Source organism: Epinephelus lanceolatus, chromosome 21, assembly GCF_041903045.1.
Source record: "Epinephelus lanceolatus isolate andai-2023 chromosome 21, ASM4190304v1, whole genome shotgun sequence".
Classification (NCBI taxonomy): domain Eukaryota; kingdom Metazoa; phylum Chordata; class Actinopteri; order Perciformes; family Serranidae; genus Epinephelus; species Epinephelus lanceolatus.
In genome coordinates this window covers 16,043,256-16,066,528 of record NC_135754.1, presented here as the reverse complement: position 1 = coordinate 16,066,528, position 23,273 = coordinate 16,043,256, and the positions used below count along the sequence as shown (strand labels likewise).

At 39.3% G+C, this 23,273-nt stretch overlaps 1 protein-coding gene and 1 long non-coding RNA gene across 2 annotated transcripts; one reads left to right on the top strand and one right to left on the bottom strand.

Annotated features, from left to right (window-relative positions):
* Window positions 1-137: 137 nt before the first annotated feature.
* abi3b (ABI family, member 3b) lies at window positions 138-4,867 on the bottom strand. Its single transcript, XM_033612172.2, has 5 exons — window positions 4,724-4,867; window positions 4,432-4,599; window positions 2,609-2,788; window positions 2,309-2,409; window positions 138-794 (listed from the first exon to the last, which is right to left on the bottom strand). Exons 1-5 carry the CDS (start codon window positions 4,865-4,867, stop codon window positions 293-295), a joined length of 1,095 nt encoding a protein of 364 aa, XP_033468063.2. The 3' UTR covers window positions 138-292.
* Window positions 4,868-4,956: 89 nt separating this feature from the next.
* On the top strand, window positions 4,957-15,110 carry LOC144459435 (uncharacterized). The gene is made up of 3 exons (XR_013488412.1): window positions 4,957-5,062; window positions 10,244-10,510; window positions 12,553-15,110. It is a non-coding gene; the product is annotated as an uncharacterized LOC144459435 (long non-coding RNA).
* The last annotated feature ends 8,163 nt before the right edge of the window (window positions 15,111-23,273 follow it).

Here is a 23,273-nt window from a genome sequence, read left to right as displayed (position 1 = left end):
GGTATCTGTGCTGCAGCAGAATGTTTCACTTTGAAGGAAGATTTTCTGTCCCAGGGAAAAAATATATATATATCATTTGAGGCTCACACTGCACCATCCAACACACATGAAACAGCTCAAGGTTAAACCACTACACACACTTTTTCAAGCTTTTTATTTATGCTTAACGCTGATCCCACAACAAGGCCCAGAAATATTTCCCATGCTGCACACGTTTTTAACATCTAATGGCAAGCCCAGCATGCCCGCCAGTTATGCCTTAAGTGAAAATCATGCAGTAACATAATGTTCATCAGTGTAGGGGAGGGGGAGGTGGTGGAGGTGGAGGTGGTGGCACAATACCAGAGGTGCCAGTTTGAGCGGCTGGTGGAGGTGGAGGAGGAGGGGGTACGGCTCCTGATGCTGGAGGAGGTGGAGGTGGAGGTGGAGGTGCCCCTCCTGATACTGGAGGAGGTGGAGGAGGAGGGGGTACTGCTCCTGATACTGGGGGAGGTGGAGGAGGAAGAGGTGAACCTCCTGCAACAGGAGGAGGTGGCGGCGGGTAGGCGCCATTTGACGGAGAGATTGGCGGTGGAGGGGGAGGTGGGGGGAGAGATGTGGGTGAGGTCATGGATGGTGGGGGAGGGGGGAGGCTAGTGTCCACAGAGGAAGCGGGAGGTGGTGGTGGTGGAGGAGGCATATTAGGGTCCAGGTCGGCAGGAGGAGGAGGGGGAAGCTGGTTGTTGTCCGTGGGGTTGGAGACGGATTGCAAGGTGGGGACTGATGGTGGAGGCACAGCGATGCCAAGACTGGATCTGTTTACAGAAAACAAACCATCAGACACTGGGAGCAGTCATGGCATCCTGAAAGTGATGCAGCTGTTGTTTCTTACAGAAAGAGGCAGCCATTTTGGGATTTGTTGTCTCCTTCACTTTCTTGCTGAAATTTAGAACGATGTCACTCTAATGCTTGTATAGGTAATATGAAGCTACGACTAGAAGATGGTTAGCTTAGCTTAGCATTAAGACTGGAAATGGGGGGAAACAGCTTCAAAGTAGTCTGGCTCTGTCTGAAGGTAACACCTTCCAGCACTACTAAACTCACTAATTAACAGGTTATACCCTTCTTGTGCCCATAAAAATACAACTTGTAGTTTTTACACTTATTGTATGGGCTAAACAAACAAGAGTTAATGATAACTAGCGTGCTGGTAGGTGTATTTTGTTACATTCACATTGAGCCAGGCTACAGTCTTTCAGTCTTCGTGCTAAGCTATGCTAATCAGCTGCTGGCTATAATGTGTCAGTGAGCTTTAGGGCCCTGACACACCAAGCCAACAGTCGGCTGTTGGTCGGTGTTGGGCTTTCAGTGAGCATTTGTCGCCCTAGTTATTGCGGGATGTTCCACACCGTTGGCAGTGCTTGGCCCTTGTCGGCCATTTTCAGCTAATTCAGCATGTTAAATCTGCGTCAGAAATGGCACTGCGTGTAAGTGAAGAAAATCACTCTGATTGACAGTTCGGCTGAGTGGAAGAGAAACAGAAGTGAGGAAAGTAAACAACTAAAGTCAAGAGGGACGGAGATCAGAACAAACTTGTAATATTAGGTAACATTACTTTTAGCCACTGAGCTCTTTGGCAGAAACAGTTCAGAAATTTTTGTTATTGTTTGCTAGCGCAGGTAAATATACTTTGTTCTTTCAACGTCAAGTTGTCTTGTTAATCTGATAACTGGCTAACTAGCATCTTGAATTTGTCTTGACTGTCTTCCAAGTTTCTCTTTTTGAATGAAGTATACAGACTACCGCCGCCCCCTGGTGTGTAGGGTTATTTCATCTCACACAGGCACTAAACACATGGGCTAGTTGTAGTAGTCTTTGTGGTGTGTTCAAGTGCCACTTTTTGGCCAAGGCACAGGCAACTTGACGCGATGTACTGGCCGGCCTTTGTCGTCTACTTTGATGTTGATTTGGTGTGTCTGGGCCTTTAGAGGTGATGGTAGGTATTCATTTTCTGATGGCCTGAGCCTGGCTAGCTGTTTCCCCTTGTTTCTAGTCCTCATGCTAAGGTAAGCTAACCTGATGCCCACTTTAGTCTAACATTTAGCAGACACATGAGAGTGCCATTGAACTTCTCATCCAACTCTTGGCAGAAAAGCAAACGAGCATATTTCCTAGAACTGTTTTGTTAGTAGGCTACATAATGCTTTCAGGCATGATCATAAATTGTACAAGCCCCCATTATAATAAACAGTAGGGTACTTATAGTGTTGAGTGTTTAATAAAAATCACAGTGTAACAATGAAAAGGGCAAAGGACTCTATCTACGTACACAGCGAAGTCTGCAGTGCTCTGTATGCTCTCTGTGGTGTCTGCTCTCTTTCTGGGCTTCTGCTGCTGCTGCTGCTGCTGCTGCTGCTGCTGCTCAGTGACCTGTGGGGAGAAGACAGATGAAGGAAAAAAAAAAGCATCTTGGCAACGCCATAGTCACCCCAGACACCACACAAGAGCTGCACAATGGAAAAGGGGGAATGGACTGTGCTAAACTTCCTAAATCTACTGGGAAATATTAAAGTTAAGTGGATTCAAACTCTGTTTTTATTTCAGTCTTTTAATTTAGTGTCCAGTTTACCACGAAACAGTGTCCAGTGGAGTCCAAGATGGAGTACGATATCGGCACTCTTGAGTAGCTTCTCTCAGGCTCCTTGCCTGAAGCTGGTGGGGTCATAAGCCTGGAACGACTCTTGGTTTTGGGACTAGCAAAAGCACCGATCTCTCTCCTGGACACCTTCTCGAAGTGGATAGCTGCAGCCTGGACCAGAACACAGTGTGAACACATTTTGACACCCTTCAGAGAGTTTTTCTTGTAAATATGTGGCAACAGTAGAGCAAATGAAATATAGCAAACAAATGGACCACAGATTAAAAGTACAACAGGTGACCTGGAATTGGAACAAATGCAGCAATTTGCTTCTTGGTTCCCAAATTTACAACCAACAGTACGACTCTAGATATTTTTATTTTAGTTTGAATGTAGTGATTTTTTTGCAGAGTTCCTAAAGTTCACGCATTCCATGTCAAAGAGAGTGCAGTTTACTAATTTATATTATTTGTTTTGTAATTAAGTTATGTTATTTTTGTAACAAAAATGTAATAAAAAAAGGGCTGTCAAAACAATGCGTTAATTTCAATCAAATAATAAACACGTAAAAAAATTAACGCTGATTAATCGTGTTTCGTAGTGCCCTTTGACCAAGTGAGTCATTGAAGGCCACAGTGACTTTATCACATGACGGAGGCAGATGGGACCATTAATAGGATCACCGTTCTCTGCAATTTCTGCAGTAAGGAATTTTCGTACATCGGAGAACTTAAAACCTGAAATATTACCTCAACGCAAAACATTTAGCAGCGAACCCGGAGTTCCACGCTAGCACAGCCTCTGATGCTAGCGCTGGCAGCCAGCCTCGTCAAGCTACACTCAACCGAATGGATTGCAAAATGGATTGCAATGGCCGGCAGACGAGTTTCAGTGGTAGAGGACAGGGAGACAATTGTGTCCAAAATCTAGCAGCTTTACCATAATACATCTGCCAACATTCATTTAAGTTAAAACATTTTAAAATACTTTCACAGCAAAAGTTGATGTATGCGATTAATTTAGATTAATTAATCACAGAGCATGTAATTAATTAGATTTTTTTTTTAATCACTTGACAGCCCTACATAAAAAACATGATTAGGAAATGTATGTCAAGTAAAATCAGTCAGTATGGTGAATACATTAATTTATGAATTAACAGTAAATAATTTTGTACTGCTAGCAACATAATGCACTGTAGTTGTCTGCCACAATGACCAAATCAAAATCTGTAGGAAACTGTATTTCTGGGTTTGTTCATTATACCGTTATTTCATCAAACAAAAAACAGAGTAGCGCAACCTTCTATTTGACGCCTCGTATTCTTTTTTTGCCAGCTATGCAGAGCTCAGGTGTAGTGGCGGATCTTCCCATTGGCAGCCGCCTGAGGTGCTACCCGGGGAGAGGGGGGCAATATTGCCAATGTTTTTTTGTTGTTGTTGTTGTTGTTTGTTTTTTTGACATTCAAAGAATAGTAAATAAGGGAGTGTATGTAGAGAGTATTGAATAAAGAGAATATTAAAGGCAAATCCAAACCGTGGTGCAGTATAAAATAAGAAGAACTGTAAATTTGCACATACTGTATTCTTTTACAGTTTGTTTTTATTATTATTGCTTGTTGGGTAAGTTGTTTACGTGTGTTGATTTCTCTTTAGCTTTTGCTCTTGTTTGTAATAAATACTGCACATATAAAAGACAGTAATAATATATATATTTTGGGGGAGGCAGGTAAAGGTTGCCTAGGCGGAGAATGTGCTAGGTGCGGCACTGCTCAGGTGTAGCCTACAGTATTGTAGGTGAAAGGTGTTCCTCACCAGTGACAGCAGGTTGACTGAGGACTCCATATCCTTGATCTGCATGGCCTGGGTGTCCAGCAGCCTCAGCAGGGTGCTGGCAAGACTGTTGATCTGGTAGGTCACACTGGCCAGCGACTGGGCTGCCAAACCCTTGGCCTCTTCTATAGCTTTGTCTGTGTCCTCTACCTGCAAGATTATATTTTACCAAGATAAGTTTTACATGGTCTAAAAGTCTTTAAAAGCTCCTCGAAAAGATCTGAAAGTATCACAAAATTTTGCCTTCACAGAGAATGTTATGGGCAGTACTCACCTGAAGATAGTTGTTCTCGCAGTAATCTGCGACGCGGAGAAGGTTACTGTGGTTATCAACAAGACCCTTCCTGGCAGCTGGCGCTTCATTCAATATCTGATTTATAACTTCAGAAAAGTTCTTCTGCTCTGTCATTTCTCCCATTGCCGCTGATAACGAAACCTTTAAAGAAAGACTAACCTAACGCTACTTGAGGAGGATGTAGAAACTTTTGGCAGGAGGCAGTCGAGGCGGGGAGGTGTTGGCTGGTGGTGAACGCGGAATTACCGCAGGGGAAAGATTTCCACAGCAGCTGATCCCAGGACAGGGCTGGTTGCACAAGGACATCCACGGATACCGGTAAACAAAAACACCTGTGTCCCAAGCACACGCAATGCACCTTATATACAGTTCTAACATCGTTACATCGACAGATAATTTATATAATATCAAATATAATATGACACCAGGTGTGTGTGTATGTGTGTCACAGCTGAGCCACTTGTGTTACTCATAAATTCCACTAGAGGTCAGTGCAGTCTAGAGAAAGATGCCTCTGTCAAGGTCTGTTGATCAGCCTGTTGTGCTCTGCATCATGAATAATGATGATGATAATAATGATGATGATGATACATGATGCTACTTACAGTATAACCTAAACACTTAAAAAGCTCACTCTTAGATTTCAGTGTTAGATTAATAATTCATCATCAGCTGGACAAGATGATGTTTTCCTTCTAAGAACGTTCGTGATTTACAAAATACTCTGCCAAAGGCACAATGCACTGTATTATTCAGGATATCCTGCATAAACAACATGAATTCCACAGCATCATTCATTGTGTTTCTGTGTGTCTGTGTGTAAAAGTTCACAGTGGCTCAGCTCCAGTTTTTCAAGTAGTTGGCTTACACGCTCATGGTCCAGTCCAGCGCAGTACATCTGATCAGCACACATGTTTTGCCATGTGTCAGTTTATTAGGAGACTTTCACACTGTCTGGCCTTCACTGCATTGAGCCAGGTGACAAATCATGATAACATTTTGTTTGATTAAAGGTGAAACCTGACTATCAGGTGACTAAATAAGTGCCTGACAAAGGGTCACATGACTATTTCTATGCTGCAGATCTACAGACTTTCTTACGCTCATCTGACCTCAGTTCCATTTTTCTTCACTTATATTATTTTTTGGGCGTTAATGTCTTTGTAAGACAGCTGACAGACAAAAGATGAAAGGAAATAAAGGGGAAACAGATGGGGGACAACAAGCAACAAAAGGACCAGGGTTGTTGCAGTTCATAGTTGGCATCATGTAGACCAATTGGGAATCCCTCAGTTCCATTTATGGAAGTCGTTCTGTAAGTCCTTTGGTCGTTTGGTCTGAAATATCTCAGCACTTATTGGGTGCATTGCCATGAATTTTTATACGGACATTTATGGTCCCCAGAAGATGAATCCTAATGACTTTGGTGATCCCCTTGCTTTTCTTTTGACACCATGAGGAGGGGATTTGTAGTTTTTTTTGTGCAGTTTCTCAACAAATATATGGATTGCCATAAAATTTGGTGCAGATATTGAGAGTGCCCAGAGAATGTATCACATTGAGTTTGGTTATCATCTAACATTTTCATCTAAAACCACTCGTAGGTTGAAAGGAAATCATAATGACTAGTGATCCCATCTTTTCCTCTTGTGCCACATGGAAGTCGATTTTTGTGGATTTGAGTGAAATATCTTAATAAGTATGGAACTGATTGCCATGAAATTTGACGTAGGCATGTCCCTCCCTCAGGGTAAATTGTAACCTTGATGATCCCTTAACTCATCCAGCTCCATCATTAGGTCAGAATGTTTGGATGTCCAGTACCAATGACAAACTAAAGACATTTCCATCAGCCTCAGCTGTACTTTTTGTTTAGTGCTAATTTAAAAAAATATTAGCATGCTAACACACTAAACTAAGTTGGTAAACATGATAAACATCACCTGCTAAACATCAGCATAATAGCACTTTTATTGTGAGCACCACTGAGCAAAAGACCTGCTTCAACTGCAGCCTCCAGGGCAGAAAAACAAAGCCAACATGGAAGTGCCAAAAACTGCACTTCCTCTAATGACCACTTGAGGCCGGCTCCAGAAGGCTAAAGTCAATCCCTGTGGACCACGATTTTTAAAATGCCAAACTTTTCAGCCAAAATAAAGATGTTTACAGCCTGGAACAAAGGATGATTTTGGTCTCTATAGCTAATTACACCATTCATGAAAACTGTACAGAAGGTACATTTTTATATAACTCACCTGTTTGCATTTTATTTAAGTTTAAAGACTTTAAATTAAGGACGGGCTTTGCCTGACAAGTTGTCTGTAAGGCATTACCACAGTCTGAGTCAGATCCACCCCTCCCTCCTCCACAGCTCCACCCTCTCATCCAAATATGGTAACTTCTGGCTCCAAAAAACATAGAGCAGCCAACATGGCTGTAGACTCTTTGACTTGTTATTCTATTGTCATGTTTTGCCTTTCCTCCTTTTTGGTGAAATTATTTTATTTAATCATGTAAGCATTCATGGAGCATTCAGATTAACCAGATACAAAATCCCACTAATACTCTTAACACCAGTACTACCCACTGATACTCTAACAATGTTAAAATGAACACCAAGACAATTATTAGCTAATGCTCTTTAAATTATCTCATTGCTGTTTGATATAACTGATAGTGCTACAATGAATGTCTGCAACAGTGCTGATATCAGTTTGTTGCAGCCTGTATTACAGAATCATCAAGATCCTTGTCTACTGATAACAGATTATGGATGACTTTATGTCTTTATTGAACATTCCTTTTCTCTGTGTTAAAGTTCATATTCTTTATTCTTACGTGCAAAACATGCACAGTGAAGCCATCATTGGCAATGCAAATCTTACGGCCTCAGGGCACCCTCTAACAAAGCTCAATGAATATCTAGCCTATTAAAAATAATCATGCAAATTACAGCAACATTGGATCTAAGACAGTAAATAGTGCACGTTAAAATGTAGGGCTAAAATACCATCAAAATAAAAAAAAAAGTTATGTAAACAGTTTTGCAAATGAATAAACAGAATGTAAACAGTTGGAGTCATATCATGTTAATAAACAAATAATTAAAATAAAAAATCATATAATCAGTTTATGTGTGGAAGGACAGGATTGGTTGCAGACCAGAGTGCTTTACAAACATATGCAGCATAAAAACAGGTCAATAGAGTAGACAACAAAATCCAGCATATACCAGGCAGAGGCAAAGATAAAATCTATGAGTAATGCAAAAACTAGTAAACAACCATTATAAGAGGCCAGTATTAGCAATTTAAGTACGTTCACAAGCCAAGCTCTATCGGCTTTTAAAAGTACTTTGTTGTAGCTAAACTACATAAATTGGGATTAAACAAAATGGTAGATAACAAGATACAGATTTTATTTTTGTGCAATGTCAACAGATATTCAGTATCTTGTGTGTTGTGTTGTGCAGCAATAAACTGTCTCATTCTCTGGCAATGACAAGTAGCTGTATTTCTGTTATTGCTTTTGTTGTTGTGCACGATTGAATGCAGCTGGTAACACACTACACACTATACTCAGACAACAGACATGGCCTAATGACATGATATACTGTAGAGACACCTACTGCAGTTGAGGAGAGGGCGAGCAGTCTATACTTACCTCCCTGCCCTCTCACTGCCCTTAGACATTATGTTATTTTCTTCATGAGCCTCAAATGCGCAACCAAGGTTTTGTAACCCTCAATTACTGGTTCAATCATTTTTCCACACTTGCACTGATGATGCACTTGTTAATCCTCTGGAATCTCAGTATTGGAGAGGTCACTTTTGAGTTAAGTCTTTATTAATAAACATGCTCAGTGTGTTTATCCTGCAACATCTGAAAAGATAGTTAATCACCAGGCCCCACTCCTGCTACAGATAAACCACACTGAAACCCAAATCCAGCACACATATCAGTCAGGCCAGCATGAACAGCTCACTGCTGTTTTATGGACTTGTTTACACAGACGAACTGTCCAAGTGTGAAACCAGCCAGAACTGCTTGTTGTGAAACATGACTTTACCCTCAAATAAGGTTATTATGTAGCAGAAGGTGTGAAAGAAATTATTAACCCTCACACTGAAACATTAAACAAATAGGACTGCTATAGACAAAAAAACATTCTCTGTGATGTCTAATTTAACAGCTGAAATATCTCAGATTAAAAAATTAAAGACTTCATTATTCAAAGCTGAAATTATATCATCAAAATTCCTGAGAATTTTCCAATATAAATGCAGCCTGCAGCTTCAAAGCTTTGCTCTTTGTCCTAACACAGAAATCCAAAGTCTAATGTGTACAGTCATTCTTACTGATTATATCTGTGATCAAGTTAATGGTACTAGCAGAGATAAAACGGTATCAACATTCCATATCAAGATTATAGAGACCAAAATGATCACCAGTGTACACCAGTATTATCAGAGTACTGTTAAAATGTGCTGAAAATGTAAAAAAAAAAAAAAAAAAAGTACTTATACAGACAATGAAACCTTTTTTTTTTTTTTACCAAGTTTTACATGGAAAACCACAAATAAAATCAGCAGTACTATGCCCCTTTTGTTTGCATAAACACAAATATGAATACATATGAAAATCACGTTAGATAGAATGCCCCTGGGAAGTTTTTCTGAAGGCCGACACGGAAGTTAGCATTGGACTGGTTCCCTTGTCAAAAAGCCCACAGGATTTTTCCACTGGATTATTGTGGAAAACAGGCTCTGTGGCAAGCAAATGTTTATGATACATTTTGTTCAGCAAGATAATCTTCACAAATGAACACCACTTTAATGATTATTGAAGCCAAAATGCAATCACCATAGGTAAAAAGCTAGTGTAACGCTATAAATGAACTACACCGTGGTCGCATGACCTAACATCACAACCATAACAAGACTGTAAAGCCATTTTCGGCATGATGATATTCTGTAGTCTCATGACGCAGCCGGCTGTGTATGCAAACACATGGTTAAAAAGCAAGCGTATCTCCGGCCTTACTGTGACACAGTACTACCAAGCCACTGGTAGTGTGACTAGTAACATCTGTTCTTTTCCTGCCAAGACAACTGAAAAAAAAAACCTGTGCAGGTAGTAATTGGTGTGCAACATGGAGCTTTAAAATACTTTAAGTTTTCTTGTAAGCAAACAAACATATATTTGCATTAAGTGTTACTCGCCAAAATACACTGTTTGTCTCCCTGATGTCTTACAAATGTGTTCAATACATTTCCTTCCTCATGGAACATTTCTAAATATTTTGAAACCTGCATTGTGTACATCCACATTTATTTTCTTGCAGTCTTCTTTTCCTCTGTCTTTATCCCTATTCATATGGGACAAGTATTACCAGTGTTACCCATGTCTGTGTTTTGTGCGTTGCTTTTACGCAGGAAAAGCCAAGTCTGCATTTTACTGCTACACATTGTGTCTTTTGATATTTTGCTCTTCTGATAGATTTGAGGCATCAGGAGGCAGCAGGCAGCAGACACACTCCTCAGCAACACTTTCCAGTTTCTCCTGGGGGACCCCGTGGCGCTCCCAGGCCAGACGAGACATGTAATCCCTCCAGCGTGTTCTGGGTCTGCCCTGGGGCCTCCTACCAGTTGGATGTGCCTGGAACACCTCCAACAGGAGGCGCCCAGGAGGCATCATAATCAGATGCCTGAACCACCTAAACTGACCCCTTTCTACACGAAGAAGCAGCAGCTCTACTCCTACTCTGTATGTGGGTAATTTGCAGTGAAATTTTTACTTGACAAATTATGGAAATGGCAGATTGGCACGGGATTAAGATCACAAACAACCTCCACAATTATTACAAATTACTGAGTTTCTTAGTGAATTACTGCCACCTATTGATCAGTGGAACTGCGCGAGCCATGGGCAGAAATGCATACTGTGACACGTGTGTGTTTGAGAAACAAAACGGGGACCCACTCAAAAACAAATTTATTTTTATTTTAGGGAATCAAACTATTAATCCTAACAAATAGATCCAACATTGACCATCAATGGTTACCTCTTTCACTCTAAATTTTAAAGTTATTACTTTTTATAATCTCGTGACTCTTGAAAAAAAATTGCTGTGTGCATGGAGTTTAAATTATTCAAAATGTAGGGGGAGAAACTGCCAAACAGAGTTAAAATGTCATTTTACACACTACAGTACACACACACACACACACACACACACACACACACAAACACATACTCACACACACACACTGCACCGCAGCCGCCATGTCCAATGGCGTGCAACATATGCCTGTTTGTGAAGATTGGATGTTCTGGCTCTATCACAGCCTCTCCACACTTCACAGACTTCCATTAAAGGAAAAGCCAAATTCAATTATTGCGCCGGAAACTGCAGGAAAACTACATCATCAGGTCACGCACACACACACACAGAGTAAGGCAGCAGTCACTACTCTGAACTAGCCCTGACTTTAAGTTCGATGGTCTCCCTACGGAGCATTTTACTACGCACTATGAATAATTTGAACAGCTACTGAGCCTGTACAACTTGTGTGTTTGCTTCTCATCTAATGCAACTTTCTTGTTACTCTCTGTCCCTAAAATAGCTTTATTTTACTTTACATATCAATACATATCAGACAAAGAGCCAAAAATAGATTAAACTGTAAGATTAAAATTGACGAGGAACAGTCCCTGCTCCAGGTCTTTCTTCCAAACCTCAACCTGTTTAGGAATACTTGTCAGGGCTCTTTCACTTTAATCTGGCTCTGAACTCCTCTCTTCATATTTAATAATTATCTCTGCCAGGTGGAAGGGATCATGCATTCAGTTGTGTGTGTGTCACAATGTATCTGTCTGCAGCAGATCTCACAAACTACTGGACCAATCAGCCTAAGTTTTTGGTGTACACATTTATGACTGTATGCTCAAGGACCTCTCGAGGTTGCAGTGATTCAAAATTGTTGAAGAACCTGTTTTATTGACTGTTTAATACTGTCACCGACTGCTGACTGCTGACTGCTGACTCCTCACTCCTCGTAACTGGCCAGTAGAGGCTGAACATTTTCTTGAAATCGACTCGGCTAAATACAAATAGCCTTGGTATTTGTTAAAAGCCATATTTCGGCATTTTGGCTCAAAAACTGACGTCCATAGGAAGGTTTGGTCTCATTTTGAAGCGGAGCATCTGCAGATTAATTACATACCTGATATGTTATGATCCAATATAGTTAGGTAACATATAACATCTGCACTCCATTCAGTGCATTTTCTTTTTCCTCTTTTGTAATTGGTTAATTAAATTGTCTAATTCTTATTAGTCTAAATTTAGGGCTCAAATATGTTTGGAAGGTTTCCTCCATACAAAAGGAGTAACTATTATCTAGACTAAGACCTTTGTCAGTTCAATTTCACGACTCTCAGAGTCATGATTATAGTCCCTGAACCTAACCTAATGCTGACGTGAATTTTAATTCAAGTCTGAACCCTCAAACAGGCCTTTGAAGGTCTGTATGAAGGTGAGGAGAGGACGGGCCAAAATGTCTTCACTCTCCAGGTCTAAAACTCAAATTGGTTTCTGCAAAGATAGATGTACACACACACGCACAAAATACAGCAGCAGTTAACACTCTGAACTCACTGTGAACTCAATTCCAATTAGTCTCCAGCTGCCCTTTTCTCAAACTTTTATCAGTTTTCAACTGGCTATGAAATACAGAATAAATATCTTGTAATAAATTCCTTTTCTATGACATAATTTAAAGCATATGACATTTTTCTTTACAAAGGTGACTTGACACCATCATGACCTGGTGTCATCAACCACAAGTGTGTGAAAAGCCTCTCAACTCAGCAACTTTACACGGCCACCACCGCCTTATCACCCCATCACAACGCTCCTTCCTTCACTATCAGCCCAGCTGGGATGTACCCTGTCAATAAGTATCCAGCCCACTTCCAGGTGGCTCACATGTTGGACCTGTGTCTCACCTCTCCAAAGAAATCAGCACGTGTGTGTGTGCAGGAACATTGGAGATATTTTTAAGATATCTGTTATCTGTTTTAAGATACCTGTTTTGCGGCTCAACAGATATCTGGGATGACCTTTCTCTGCCCGATTTCAGCACAGATGGTTGTCTGCAAGACAGTGTGGTGTGATTTTAATCCCGTTATCCAAAGCTGAACCCAGTGTTACTCTTAGCAACTCATCTAGTAGCCATAACTGTCTCATTGTGAGGTGATAATGACTCCTTTTGCATCGATCTGACAAACAGGGTGTCAGCTTGAGTCAGTGTTTTCTGATTGAGATCACATCATTGTCACCATTTCAGGGTTAACTATAATTCACACACTGACGTTAACTTTAATAACCGGAGTGTTGCAAGGGATCATAATCAGCTCAACCTTATGAGTTCATTTACCTTAAAAAGTATAATGTCAGCATCATTAAAATGACATCTTTATCTGTTCCAGATGGAAACTTGTTATCAACACTGTTTATTCCATCATCAAAGTCTTCTGTTTTAGATTAGAGTCAATTAAGAGACCTTTGTGTAATGATAAAGATTATATTATTATGAAACAAGTATTAATTGACTGGAGTGATGTACACATCAAGGTTAATAGATCATTTGATTGACTCTTGTCTTTATCCAACTGCTACACTGCAAAAAAGGGTAGCCCAAATATAAGATATAAACACTAAATTTGAGAAGAAAATTACTTAAAACTAGTGAAATTATCTGTCCATGCAGCAAGTAAATTTTACTTGATAAGAATTCTTGAAATAAGATTTTTAAATCCAGAAATAAGTTGTCCCTGGTAAGTATCCAAAAGGGTTAAAATAAGCTACAAATGCTGATTTTCAGATCAAAATACTTGAAATCAAACTTGATTACTGCCCAATAATAAGTGAAAAATACCAAATATAAGCAAATAATTACTTTTTTAAAAAATTATTTTCTCATTTTTAGTAAATCAAGGTTTAAAAACAAGAAAAAAAATTACTAATTTAAGTAAAGATTACTCAGCATTAGTACAGTATGATTACACTGTGGCTTGATAGAAGTTGGTTTATCTTGAAATAAACCTAAATCCATATTAAAACCAAACCCAAAAACTTAAAACCAGACCTTATTCTAAGATTATCCTGGCTGACTCTACTGAAATAACAAGCAGGACATGTATGATAAGCATCAACATTTATTAACTTTCAGGAGTAATAACTACACCATCAACACTGGGTCAGGGTTCTTCCACAATCTTAAAATCAAAATTAAAACATTTTAAGACTTTTTAGTAGCCCAAACAAAGACAACATTAATTTGGCACAGAAATCACGCATACACTGTAAATGCCAAAACAAGATGACCCACTGAAAACGAATAATACAAATCATTAAATGGTCAACCTGACTCAGTTAAAGTGCCATATAAAATTTGAGACCTCCAGAAAATACAAATAGAACCTTTTAAGGATGTGTGGGACCCCTGGTGAGGTATTTCAGCAAATAACCATAACACGCTGGACAAAACATGCAGAGTAGTTTGCCAAGTCAGGAGCAAAACTACTGAAAGGTGCTGCAAACCAAAACAAGCACAACTGTCCTGACACTAATGCTGCTTGGCATTCACCTATTTTTCAATGAATGATTTCCATTCAGCTATTGCTTTCTTATATGTGCTAGTGGCATCCTGATCATGGATGGCATCACCAACTACCTCTGTCTGGATGACAGAGAGGAGTGTTGCAACACATTTTGGGTATGTCAAGTGCAAAGTGTAGTAGTATGCCATTAACACCAACATTCCTTCCCAAAAATCCTCCTGGGGGAGGGTGCTCACTGGCATGTTTCCCACGGCGACAATGCAATAATTCAATTAACACAAACAACGTTTCTGTCACAGACCTTCATCGCATTTCTCATGTTGTGTTTGTAAATTAAATTCTTTATTGAGCAAGTGGACAACAGTGTGCGAGTAATTCTCTCTTTTTTTGCATTTGTGTAGTTGCATTTTCTTAACCTAAACACAACAAGTCTTCTTTTTGGGTGTGCGAGAGATGTTTTGATTTAAGTAATTTGATCTCAAGATCTAGCAGGCTGCGAGGTGGCAAAAGGTGAAGGCAGGCTTACCAACAACATTTTCTGCAGGTGCAGCTGGTGGAGCTGTCACAGTCCTGGGCAAGGAGCCTGCAGCTGAGTTGGATAGTAGTGGTGAAGCCATGTTGCTGTTGTTTGACTTCCTCAGCACACTGGACGGTAGCTGTGGTGGGGATGCTTTTTCTGGGGAAAATAATTGAAAATTTTCTAAACTTAAGTAAAGAAACAAACAGGAAAGCACAGGCAAATATACAGACAATACTGTGTCTGCCTGGAAATACAATCTGACTCATGAAATGGAGGCATGTACCCTCATTAAAGGTTTTCATGTACAGAAACCAGTACTATGACAGCACACTTTTTTCCCCACTTTAAGCACACACCTGCACTGGAGTTGTCCTCGCTGATGTCATCATTGCTCTCAAGAAGAATGGTATTAGCACTTGAGCCGCTTGTGTCGCCACTTATGTCACCATCTGACCCATCGTCTGTGTTGTCTAAGCTGATCAGAGTCTTCTTGGCCCTACCTCGTTGTGGTATGGAACCCTGCCTCTTCCTTGGGGATCTCATATTTTGGAGTCGCTTGTACATTTTGGTGTAGATAGTCAGCTGTGGTAAAAGAATGTTTGATAAGTTGTGTGTCTTGTTGCTGTCCCACTCAAACTTTGTTTTTTTAAAGAAAAAAACAAAAAACCAAACACTACTTACACAAGGCATAAATGTGTCTCCATCACGTAACATAGGGTAATAGTCGACAATCTTCTGTGCCATTGCTCTCATTTCGACTTTGGAGGGGTATTTTACTTGGTTCCCCATGAGACTAGCACGCAGGATGGCAACCATGCTGGTGACTGTGTTCCTTATGAGTCTGCAACAGAGCTCTTTAGACATCTTACAGTCTTCTCCCTTTCCATTGCGGAGCAATGTGAAGTACTGACTGCGCACCATTTCCAACTCTGTATCTGTGTACACCACATACTCTGGTGGGTCTGGCATTTTCATTGTTTTGTCAGCAGTTTGGGATATGGGAGTGGAAGCTTGAGGCTGGCCTGGTGGCATGGCTCTAGCTGAGGGTATAATCTCACTTCCACTACAAGCGCTGGCATCTTGGTCAGTAGTACTTTCACACTATTGCAATTGTTGGGGATAAAAAAGTAAAATATAATTAAGGGCATTGATCATGCGAGACAATTTGGACAATAATAAATCACATTAGTTGTTCAATGTGTATTTACCTTTCGACAGACAAAATCCCAAAGCTTCTTTCTCCTGAGAAAATTTTCAGGGCCAGGAAAAAGATCCTTCAGGTCATCCCGGCTAAGGCTAATCAAAGCCTCCTCATCAACACTGGCGGCTGTAAATTGATAAAACATATCTGATTTTAAATGAGACACTTTCCAGCTTCCTCTAGATGTGGCTGCATGTTAGAAGCACATAGACATTTGTTTGCCGGGTTGTCTGTGCAATGAAGCACTGCTTTTGCTCAAATGCTAAGTGTCACATTTACTAATTGCCAATCTATCAAAAATAATTGAAAGCCTGTCATTTCGACACATGTTGCAAATAAAGATGAGGCAAGTTTATAGACAGAAAAAATAAACATGTCTTAAACTTATATTAAACTTGTATTTTGTTTATCTCACAATATAGAATAGAATAAACTTTATTAAACCCCAAGGGGAAATTCAGCATTATGGGGATTCTATGTTATTTTTTTTCCTCGTAATTTTAACTTTTTTCTTGGGCTGTCAAACGACTAATATATTTAATCCCCATTAATCTCATGATTTTCCATAGTTAACTTGCATTTTTTTAAAAAATCTGTTTTAAATGTACCTTAAATGGATATTTTCAGGTTTTTGATATTCTTATCTACATGGGAGTGGACAAATATGCCTTCTTTGGGTGGATGTTTGTTTATTGTAATTGCAACAATCCCAAACAAGGACAAATACTGTCCAGAAATATCCAAAAATATGGTAAAAACTTAACATGGCAAATCCAAGTGGTGGCCGACTAGGTGGTGAGTCCCCGCTGCTGCTATATCCCGTCCCCTCTCTCTGTCTCTGTGTCTGCCCGGTCCCCCCCCAAATGCTAACGCTGCTTAGCTAATCAGCTAATTTATGTAAAACATATCTTCTAACGTCTAACCTTCTAACATACCTTCTAACATCGACCGTATGGTGTCATCAAACTCCTCCATGCCGGGTTAACAGCCTTAACACGCAGCGCCTGACAAAAATCCACAGTTAATGTTAGCAAAAGATGTCAATGGCTAATGATAACGTTAGCTAGCTTGCTGACCTGCAGCCGTCATGGCCGACAATTAAAAAGCGGTTATATGTCTTAGTAACACCGTCGTCCTAGAGTGTTGTTTTTACACATATAATTTACCAATTTAGAAAATGTTACCTACCTTCAATCGCTGTTAGTGTACTTCGCATTAAAAACGTCTCTCTGGTCTCTCTCAGAGCGGGGAAATCACTTCAATTCAAATGACTGACGTCATTAAGGTGTGACGGACATGAACTTAAAATGCGCAGGCGCAGAATATACTGAATGTCAAAAAAAATATTCTTTGTAAATATGTTTTACATATTTACATTTTTAATCAGCTAAATCTATTTATTAAGACGTAGAGTTCAATAGAGTGATTTAATATTAAAACAGTTACTAGAAAATAATTGCTTAACTATCCCATAATGCCTCGGGCTAAAGAGGAAGAATCGGGCAAAAACGCGCAAACGGTGCACAATGGCAGCCTGGAGATGCATGATTTGTCTCGTCTTTGTTGCATTAAGTTTAAAGGTGCTCCTCAGCCACATTAATGCAATTCACGGTCGTAGTCCGGATTTTTGGGTTTACTGTGGAATTGATGGCTGTGAGCAGGACTTCAGAGTTTTTAACTCGTTCTTTCGCCACATTAAACGGACGCACCCTCTGTATTTGACGGCTGGGTGCCCACCAAATGGATGGAGAACGACCTCCACATCCCACTCTTTGGGGCAGGAAAATTTTGGTGTGTCGGTTTTTGCCAGCCATATCATTCCTGCCACAACCAGCACTGTGGATAGATCGCCTGAAGCATCTCGCCCTGCAGCACTGCAGCTTCATGTTGTTGGCGACCCTGGCTCTGTAAGTGTCAAACTAACTTAATGATATTTAAATGTTTTCTGCCCTATGATGGTTAAGTAAGCTAATTCTAACTCATTTTATTTTGACCCATTTTTATGTGTTTTTTCCCCGACAACGTGCAGACAAAGGCAACGCAAAATGAACAAAATTCGTCATTTTTTATATGCAAAATGTTCTCAAGTTTTCATTCATTTGGAGATTATAGTTTGTATTTGGGAGCCTCTTAACGGCGCTGATAGAGAGGGTGATAGACAATAGTGCTTTCCTTTGCCAATGTTACACAGCTGTGCGCGCATCACTCCTGGTTCATTTCGATTGCGCTCAAGCTCAGCTGATCGGTGCTTGGAATGCTGTTAAATCATCCAGTTGTGAACTTGTGAAACAGTTGTGAAAACAACAGCACAAACCTCTACTGTAGGTCTACACGTCGACTGCTCTGTTAAAATTCATTGTTACAATATGAAGGGAAAAGGAGGGGGAGAACAACAGAGAGAAGAAGTGAGATACAGACTTCATGGCTTTCATGAAGGTTTCCTTCTTTAGCTGCTGTTCCACAACGAAGAACACATTTGTAACAATTTTTGCATTTATGTAATTTAAATATTCCCGCTCCTGTGCGCGGGGAGGAGGCAGCGGAGCACTCTGACAGCTTCTCTACTCCAGCTGCTGGATGAGTCTGGTGGAGAGCGCATCATGCGGCGCGATCCGGACAGTTGTGCTGCTGTGATACATCTCATTGTGAAGATTAAAATCAACACTAGGAAGGCCATGACAAATAACAAACAGTAGTAAATAGTACAAATAGTATTTGCAGAGAGACATCATGAGTTAAGTTAGATGAATAATTTTGTTAAATCATATGGTTTATCGTTACATTTATAATAAGTTGATAGCTATAAAAAGTAGGCTATGACACATGATTTATTTGGAGAAAACAGACTAATCTTTGTAAAATTATACATTTAACACCCTCTTAAAGCTAGAATGGAATGATCCTTGTTTTTAAAGCAGGTGTTTGACTATGAGATGAGCAAAGGAATTAGACTCTCTCCAACAAATCATTGAATATTCACAATTAGGAGTCACCCCTAGTCATTTTTTTTTTAAAGGAGTAATTACCAAAAGTAGCTGATTACACCTGACTTACTTGCCTATTTGCTTAGAAACAGCTCTGCTTATTTGCCATGTGTTCTCAGTCAATTTCACACTTGCTTTGGATATTTTTCTTTGTCTTACAGTATCTTGCAAATAGCATTTTTGTCTATGTAATTTATTATTTAATTAACTTATTATTATTATTTTTTTTACAATAAGCTAGCTTTAGTTTAAGCCAAACACAACCATGTTGGTTATGAAAAAAAATATTTTTGTTATTTTTCTCTTAAGGAAGAAGCTGTTGCTGTAACATCCACAACCAGACCTGATGTTGCCAGATCTGCTGCTGCTTTTGCCATCAGTGTCCGGGAACAGTGCCACTTGTCACAGGTAAATTTGTCCTGATGGACCAATACACAATGCAGTTAATACATTAATATATTTGTTTATAATGGCAGTCCCGTTTAATGTGTTCCTCTTGGTTTGGATTAAAAGTGCAGGAAAAAAATTAATATGAATTTCAAATATTTTCAGAGAACGGTCAACAGCGTCATCTCAGGGGTGCAACAATACCAAGCTGTTCTCCTGGATACACTGAGAGAGAGGATGAGAAGGGTCTTTGAAGAGCATCCCGAGACGCCCACTCAACTTCAAGATGTGGCTTTGGCTACATTTGACACATTCGTAGATCCTTTCTGCACGACTGCATATGGACAGAATAGGGCCATTCAGGAACTATTTAATCCAGTCGACCCAGAAGAAGTAGTGGTGTCCCAGAAGATTTGTTGGGTAAAACGAGGTCTTTCAAGGGTCATGTCCATAAGAAATAGAAGTTTTTACTACGTACCACTAATTCAAAGTCTAAAGCAGTTATTGACCAATACCAGAATCTTCACCATTTTCAACACTGTACCACAAAGAAGCAGAGAGGGATTCTTTTATGATTTTATTGATGGGGCCCTCTTTACATCTCACCCTTTATTTTCTCGAAAACCAAATGCATTGCAAATAATACTGTACACAGATGAAATTGAAATATGTAACCCCTTAGGATCCCATTCTTCTGCAAATAAATTGCTCATGTTTTATTATAGTTTAGGTAATATTGATCCAAAATTTAGGTCAAAGTTGTCTGCAATACGACTCCTTGCTATTGCTAAGGCAAATGATATTTCTCAATGGGGTGTTGATGTTGTACTAAAAAGAATTATTCAAGATCTGACACTGCTTTACAATGGTGTAAGGATTGAAACGCCAAATGGTGAAATTGAGTTGTTTGGTGCTGTGATAGCTGTATGTGGAGACACGCTTGCCCAACATGAGCTTGCTGGCTTTAAAGAAGGTGTCGGTTTTTCTCATAGCAAATGTAGACACTGTGAATGTGACTTTGAGGATATGCAACATATTTTTGAAGAGAATAAGTTTGTTAAAAGAACTTTGGAAAAGCACATCAGGCAGTGTCTTGAAATAGACAAAGCATGCACAGATTTCTTGAAAGCATCCCTTAAAACCACTTATGGAATTAACAGAAGAAGCAGACTAGTTGATGTTCCCGCATTTGACCTGATCACACAAAGTCCACAGGATATAATGCACGTTATTTTTGAAGGTGTCGCGCCAATGGAAATTAAGCTTGTATTAAAACACCTTATTCTGTCACGACAAATGGAATTAGATGAGTTTAATTCAGCCATTCAAAATTTTCCTTACTCACCTTTTGATATACGGGATAAACCTTGTCCTGTTAGTGCCAACACTCTAGCAGCTAATGACAACAGATTGAAACAGTCTAGTGGGCAGATGTTAATACTTTTAAAAATACTACCTTTTCTTTTGGATGGTGTGGACAATGAGTATACTAAATTTATTTTGAAGTTGATTGAGATAGTACAGATAGTCCTTGCTCCCATTATTTCTTTACAAACTGTATTACGGCTCAAAAGTATGATTGAGCAACACCTGTATCAGTTCAAACAACTTTTCCCTGAGGTCAATGTAATACCCAAGCAGCATTACATGTTGCATCTTCCTAGTCAAATCATATCCCTTGGTCCTTTAATAAGGAGTATGTGCATGCGCTTTGAGGCAAAACACTGCTATTTTAAGCAGTGGGCTTCTAAGTTAAATTTTAAAAATGTTTGTAAATCACTAGCCAACCACAATCAGTTTCTTGAAAGTTGTCAGAATGAAATAGGCATTGAGCATCCAATTTTTGCAAACGAAAGAGAATCTGGGCCTGTGTCAGCTGTTACAAATACTGAATATGTTAAGAGAAAAGTCAAAGATTTTTTGGGAATAGAGGTCATGAAATCTGTTGTCTCTGTGAAATGGTATATCCTCAACGGTAATAAGTACATCAGTAGGAAGTCTATGATTATTGCAGATGTGGATGACACTTTGCCAGTGTTTGGACTGATCAAGGATATATTTTTGATTGATTCCTCTTTTGTTGCTTTTGAGTACCAGCGCTATGAAACTTTGAATTTGAATCAAGACTTGCTGGCTTATGAAGTGGCAGTGCCCACTCTTGCACAGGCTACGGAATTGGTACACAAGCTCATTGATCACACTTCATATTTTTCTGTTAGTTTTAGAGAAAGTGTGTTTGTACCAATAAAATATAGTCTTTCTGATGTCATTGCTCAGAGAAATCAGCATGAGGATTAAGCATGCACGTGTGTGGTTGAACATAGGTATCTGCCAAGCCCTGTTGATGAACATTGGTTATCAGCAAAAAAAAACTTCTGTGTCAGTTGCTGATGGGTATCTGTTGTGCTACATCAATTTAATGCTGGAATGGAGCTAACAGCTTATTGTGAGAAAAGATTTCTACCTGCTTGTCAGTCACTGACATAGTACAGTAAATAAAATATGTGAAAAAAAAATAAAAATTACAAAGAGAACATGAAATACATACAGAATCAGCTAACTAAATATTTTAAGCCTGTTGCAACTATTGAAAATGTGCAATTGTATCATGAGTTGTGGGGAAGGTTGTATGGTTTCTCTTCTGTGTTGTTTGGCCATGTTTGAAGTCAGAGCCATTCTAATAAATTGCATTTTGAACAGATGCCTTTTGTATAATTCTTAATTCAAGCAACTTGACTTGTTACTCAATCTTAAAACAAGCTTTGTGAAAGGTAGTTTTGGTGAAACAACTAATTTTTCTTATTTTAACAGTTATTCACTCAGTTTTAAGATTTCCAGACTAAAGGAGACAATAAAGACATATTCATGCTCAATTTAAGATTATACTGTAAAATCAAGGACAAAAAATAAGTAAATAACTTTTAAAACAAGCCAAATTATCTATCATGGCTAAAAATAAGATTTTAAATCTTGGCAAGTGTCAAATAATTTGCAGTGTATAAATCAACTTACCAGATATCAGTAGATTGCCCTGAACCTGGGAGATATGAGCTGCAACTGCTGTATGAATTTAACTTTGTTTTGTAGCTGCTAGACTGTTGGAAAAAGAAAATATGATCAATCCACACTTAATTCAAACCAAACTCTTGCTGAAAAGTAAAACAAACTCTTAAGAATATTATTGTTCAACTGTTGGAGCCATAAAGATTTATGATCCCCTCTTTGTGCAATTTAAGATCACTCTTCTGCACATTGTCATGTTTTATGGCCTCATTCAGTCACTGCTTCATTCTGAAGGGCCTCATTGAGCAGCTTAAAGACACACTCCCTCGTTTTGTTACACTGCGCAAAAATCTTCCAATTTCCTCTTAGCTAGCTGTCAGTGTTTTCAAACCCAACACACTTGAGATTTTAATATCAACAGTGAGCTGGAAAGACAAATCAGGTTTGTTTTTGGCAGCAACAAAATCAGAGACGGTTGGTAAACTGTACAATAATGTCACTGTGGGTTCTACTTTCATGTATTCGATTTGATTTCTATATATTTCCTCAGAAACTTAAACTATGATATTATTTGAGCAGAATGTTACTGAAAATTCTGAATATCTTCAAGAAGAAAGACACCAGGCAGGCACATATTTTCTGTGGACTCATAATGGTTTATTTTTAATTCCTGTTCAAAGTGTAACCAACTACAGTAAGTCCAGTCAAGGTCAAGGGTCAGGTGAATGATCAGCTGCTTGTTAGAAACAGAAGCAGTCCATAAAGCATGAGAGAGATTACAGGGTACATGTGGCAGAAAGACAATTA

Excerpts from the sequence above, each read along its gene's own strand:
- abi3b (XM_033612172.2), bottom strand. The coding sequence starts at position 4,867 with ATGGGAGAAATGACAGAGCAGAAGAACTTTTCTGAAGTTATAAATCAG. Across the intron at positions 2,789-4,431 it reads CAGTCAACCTGCTGTCACTG|GCTGCAGCTATCCACTTCGA; the intron begins GTGAGGAACACC and ends GTTCTGGTCCAG. Across the intron at positions 795-2,308 it reads AGCACTGCAGACTTCGCTGT|ATCCAGTCTTGGCATCGCTG; the intron begins GTACGTAGATAG and ends TTCTGTAAACAG.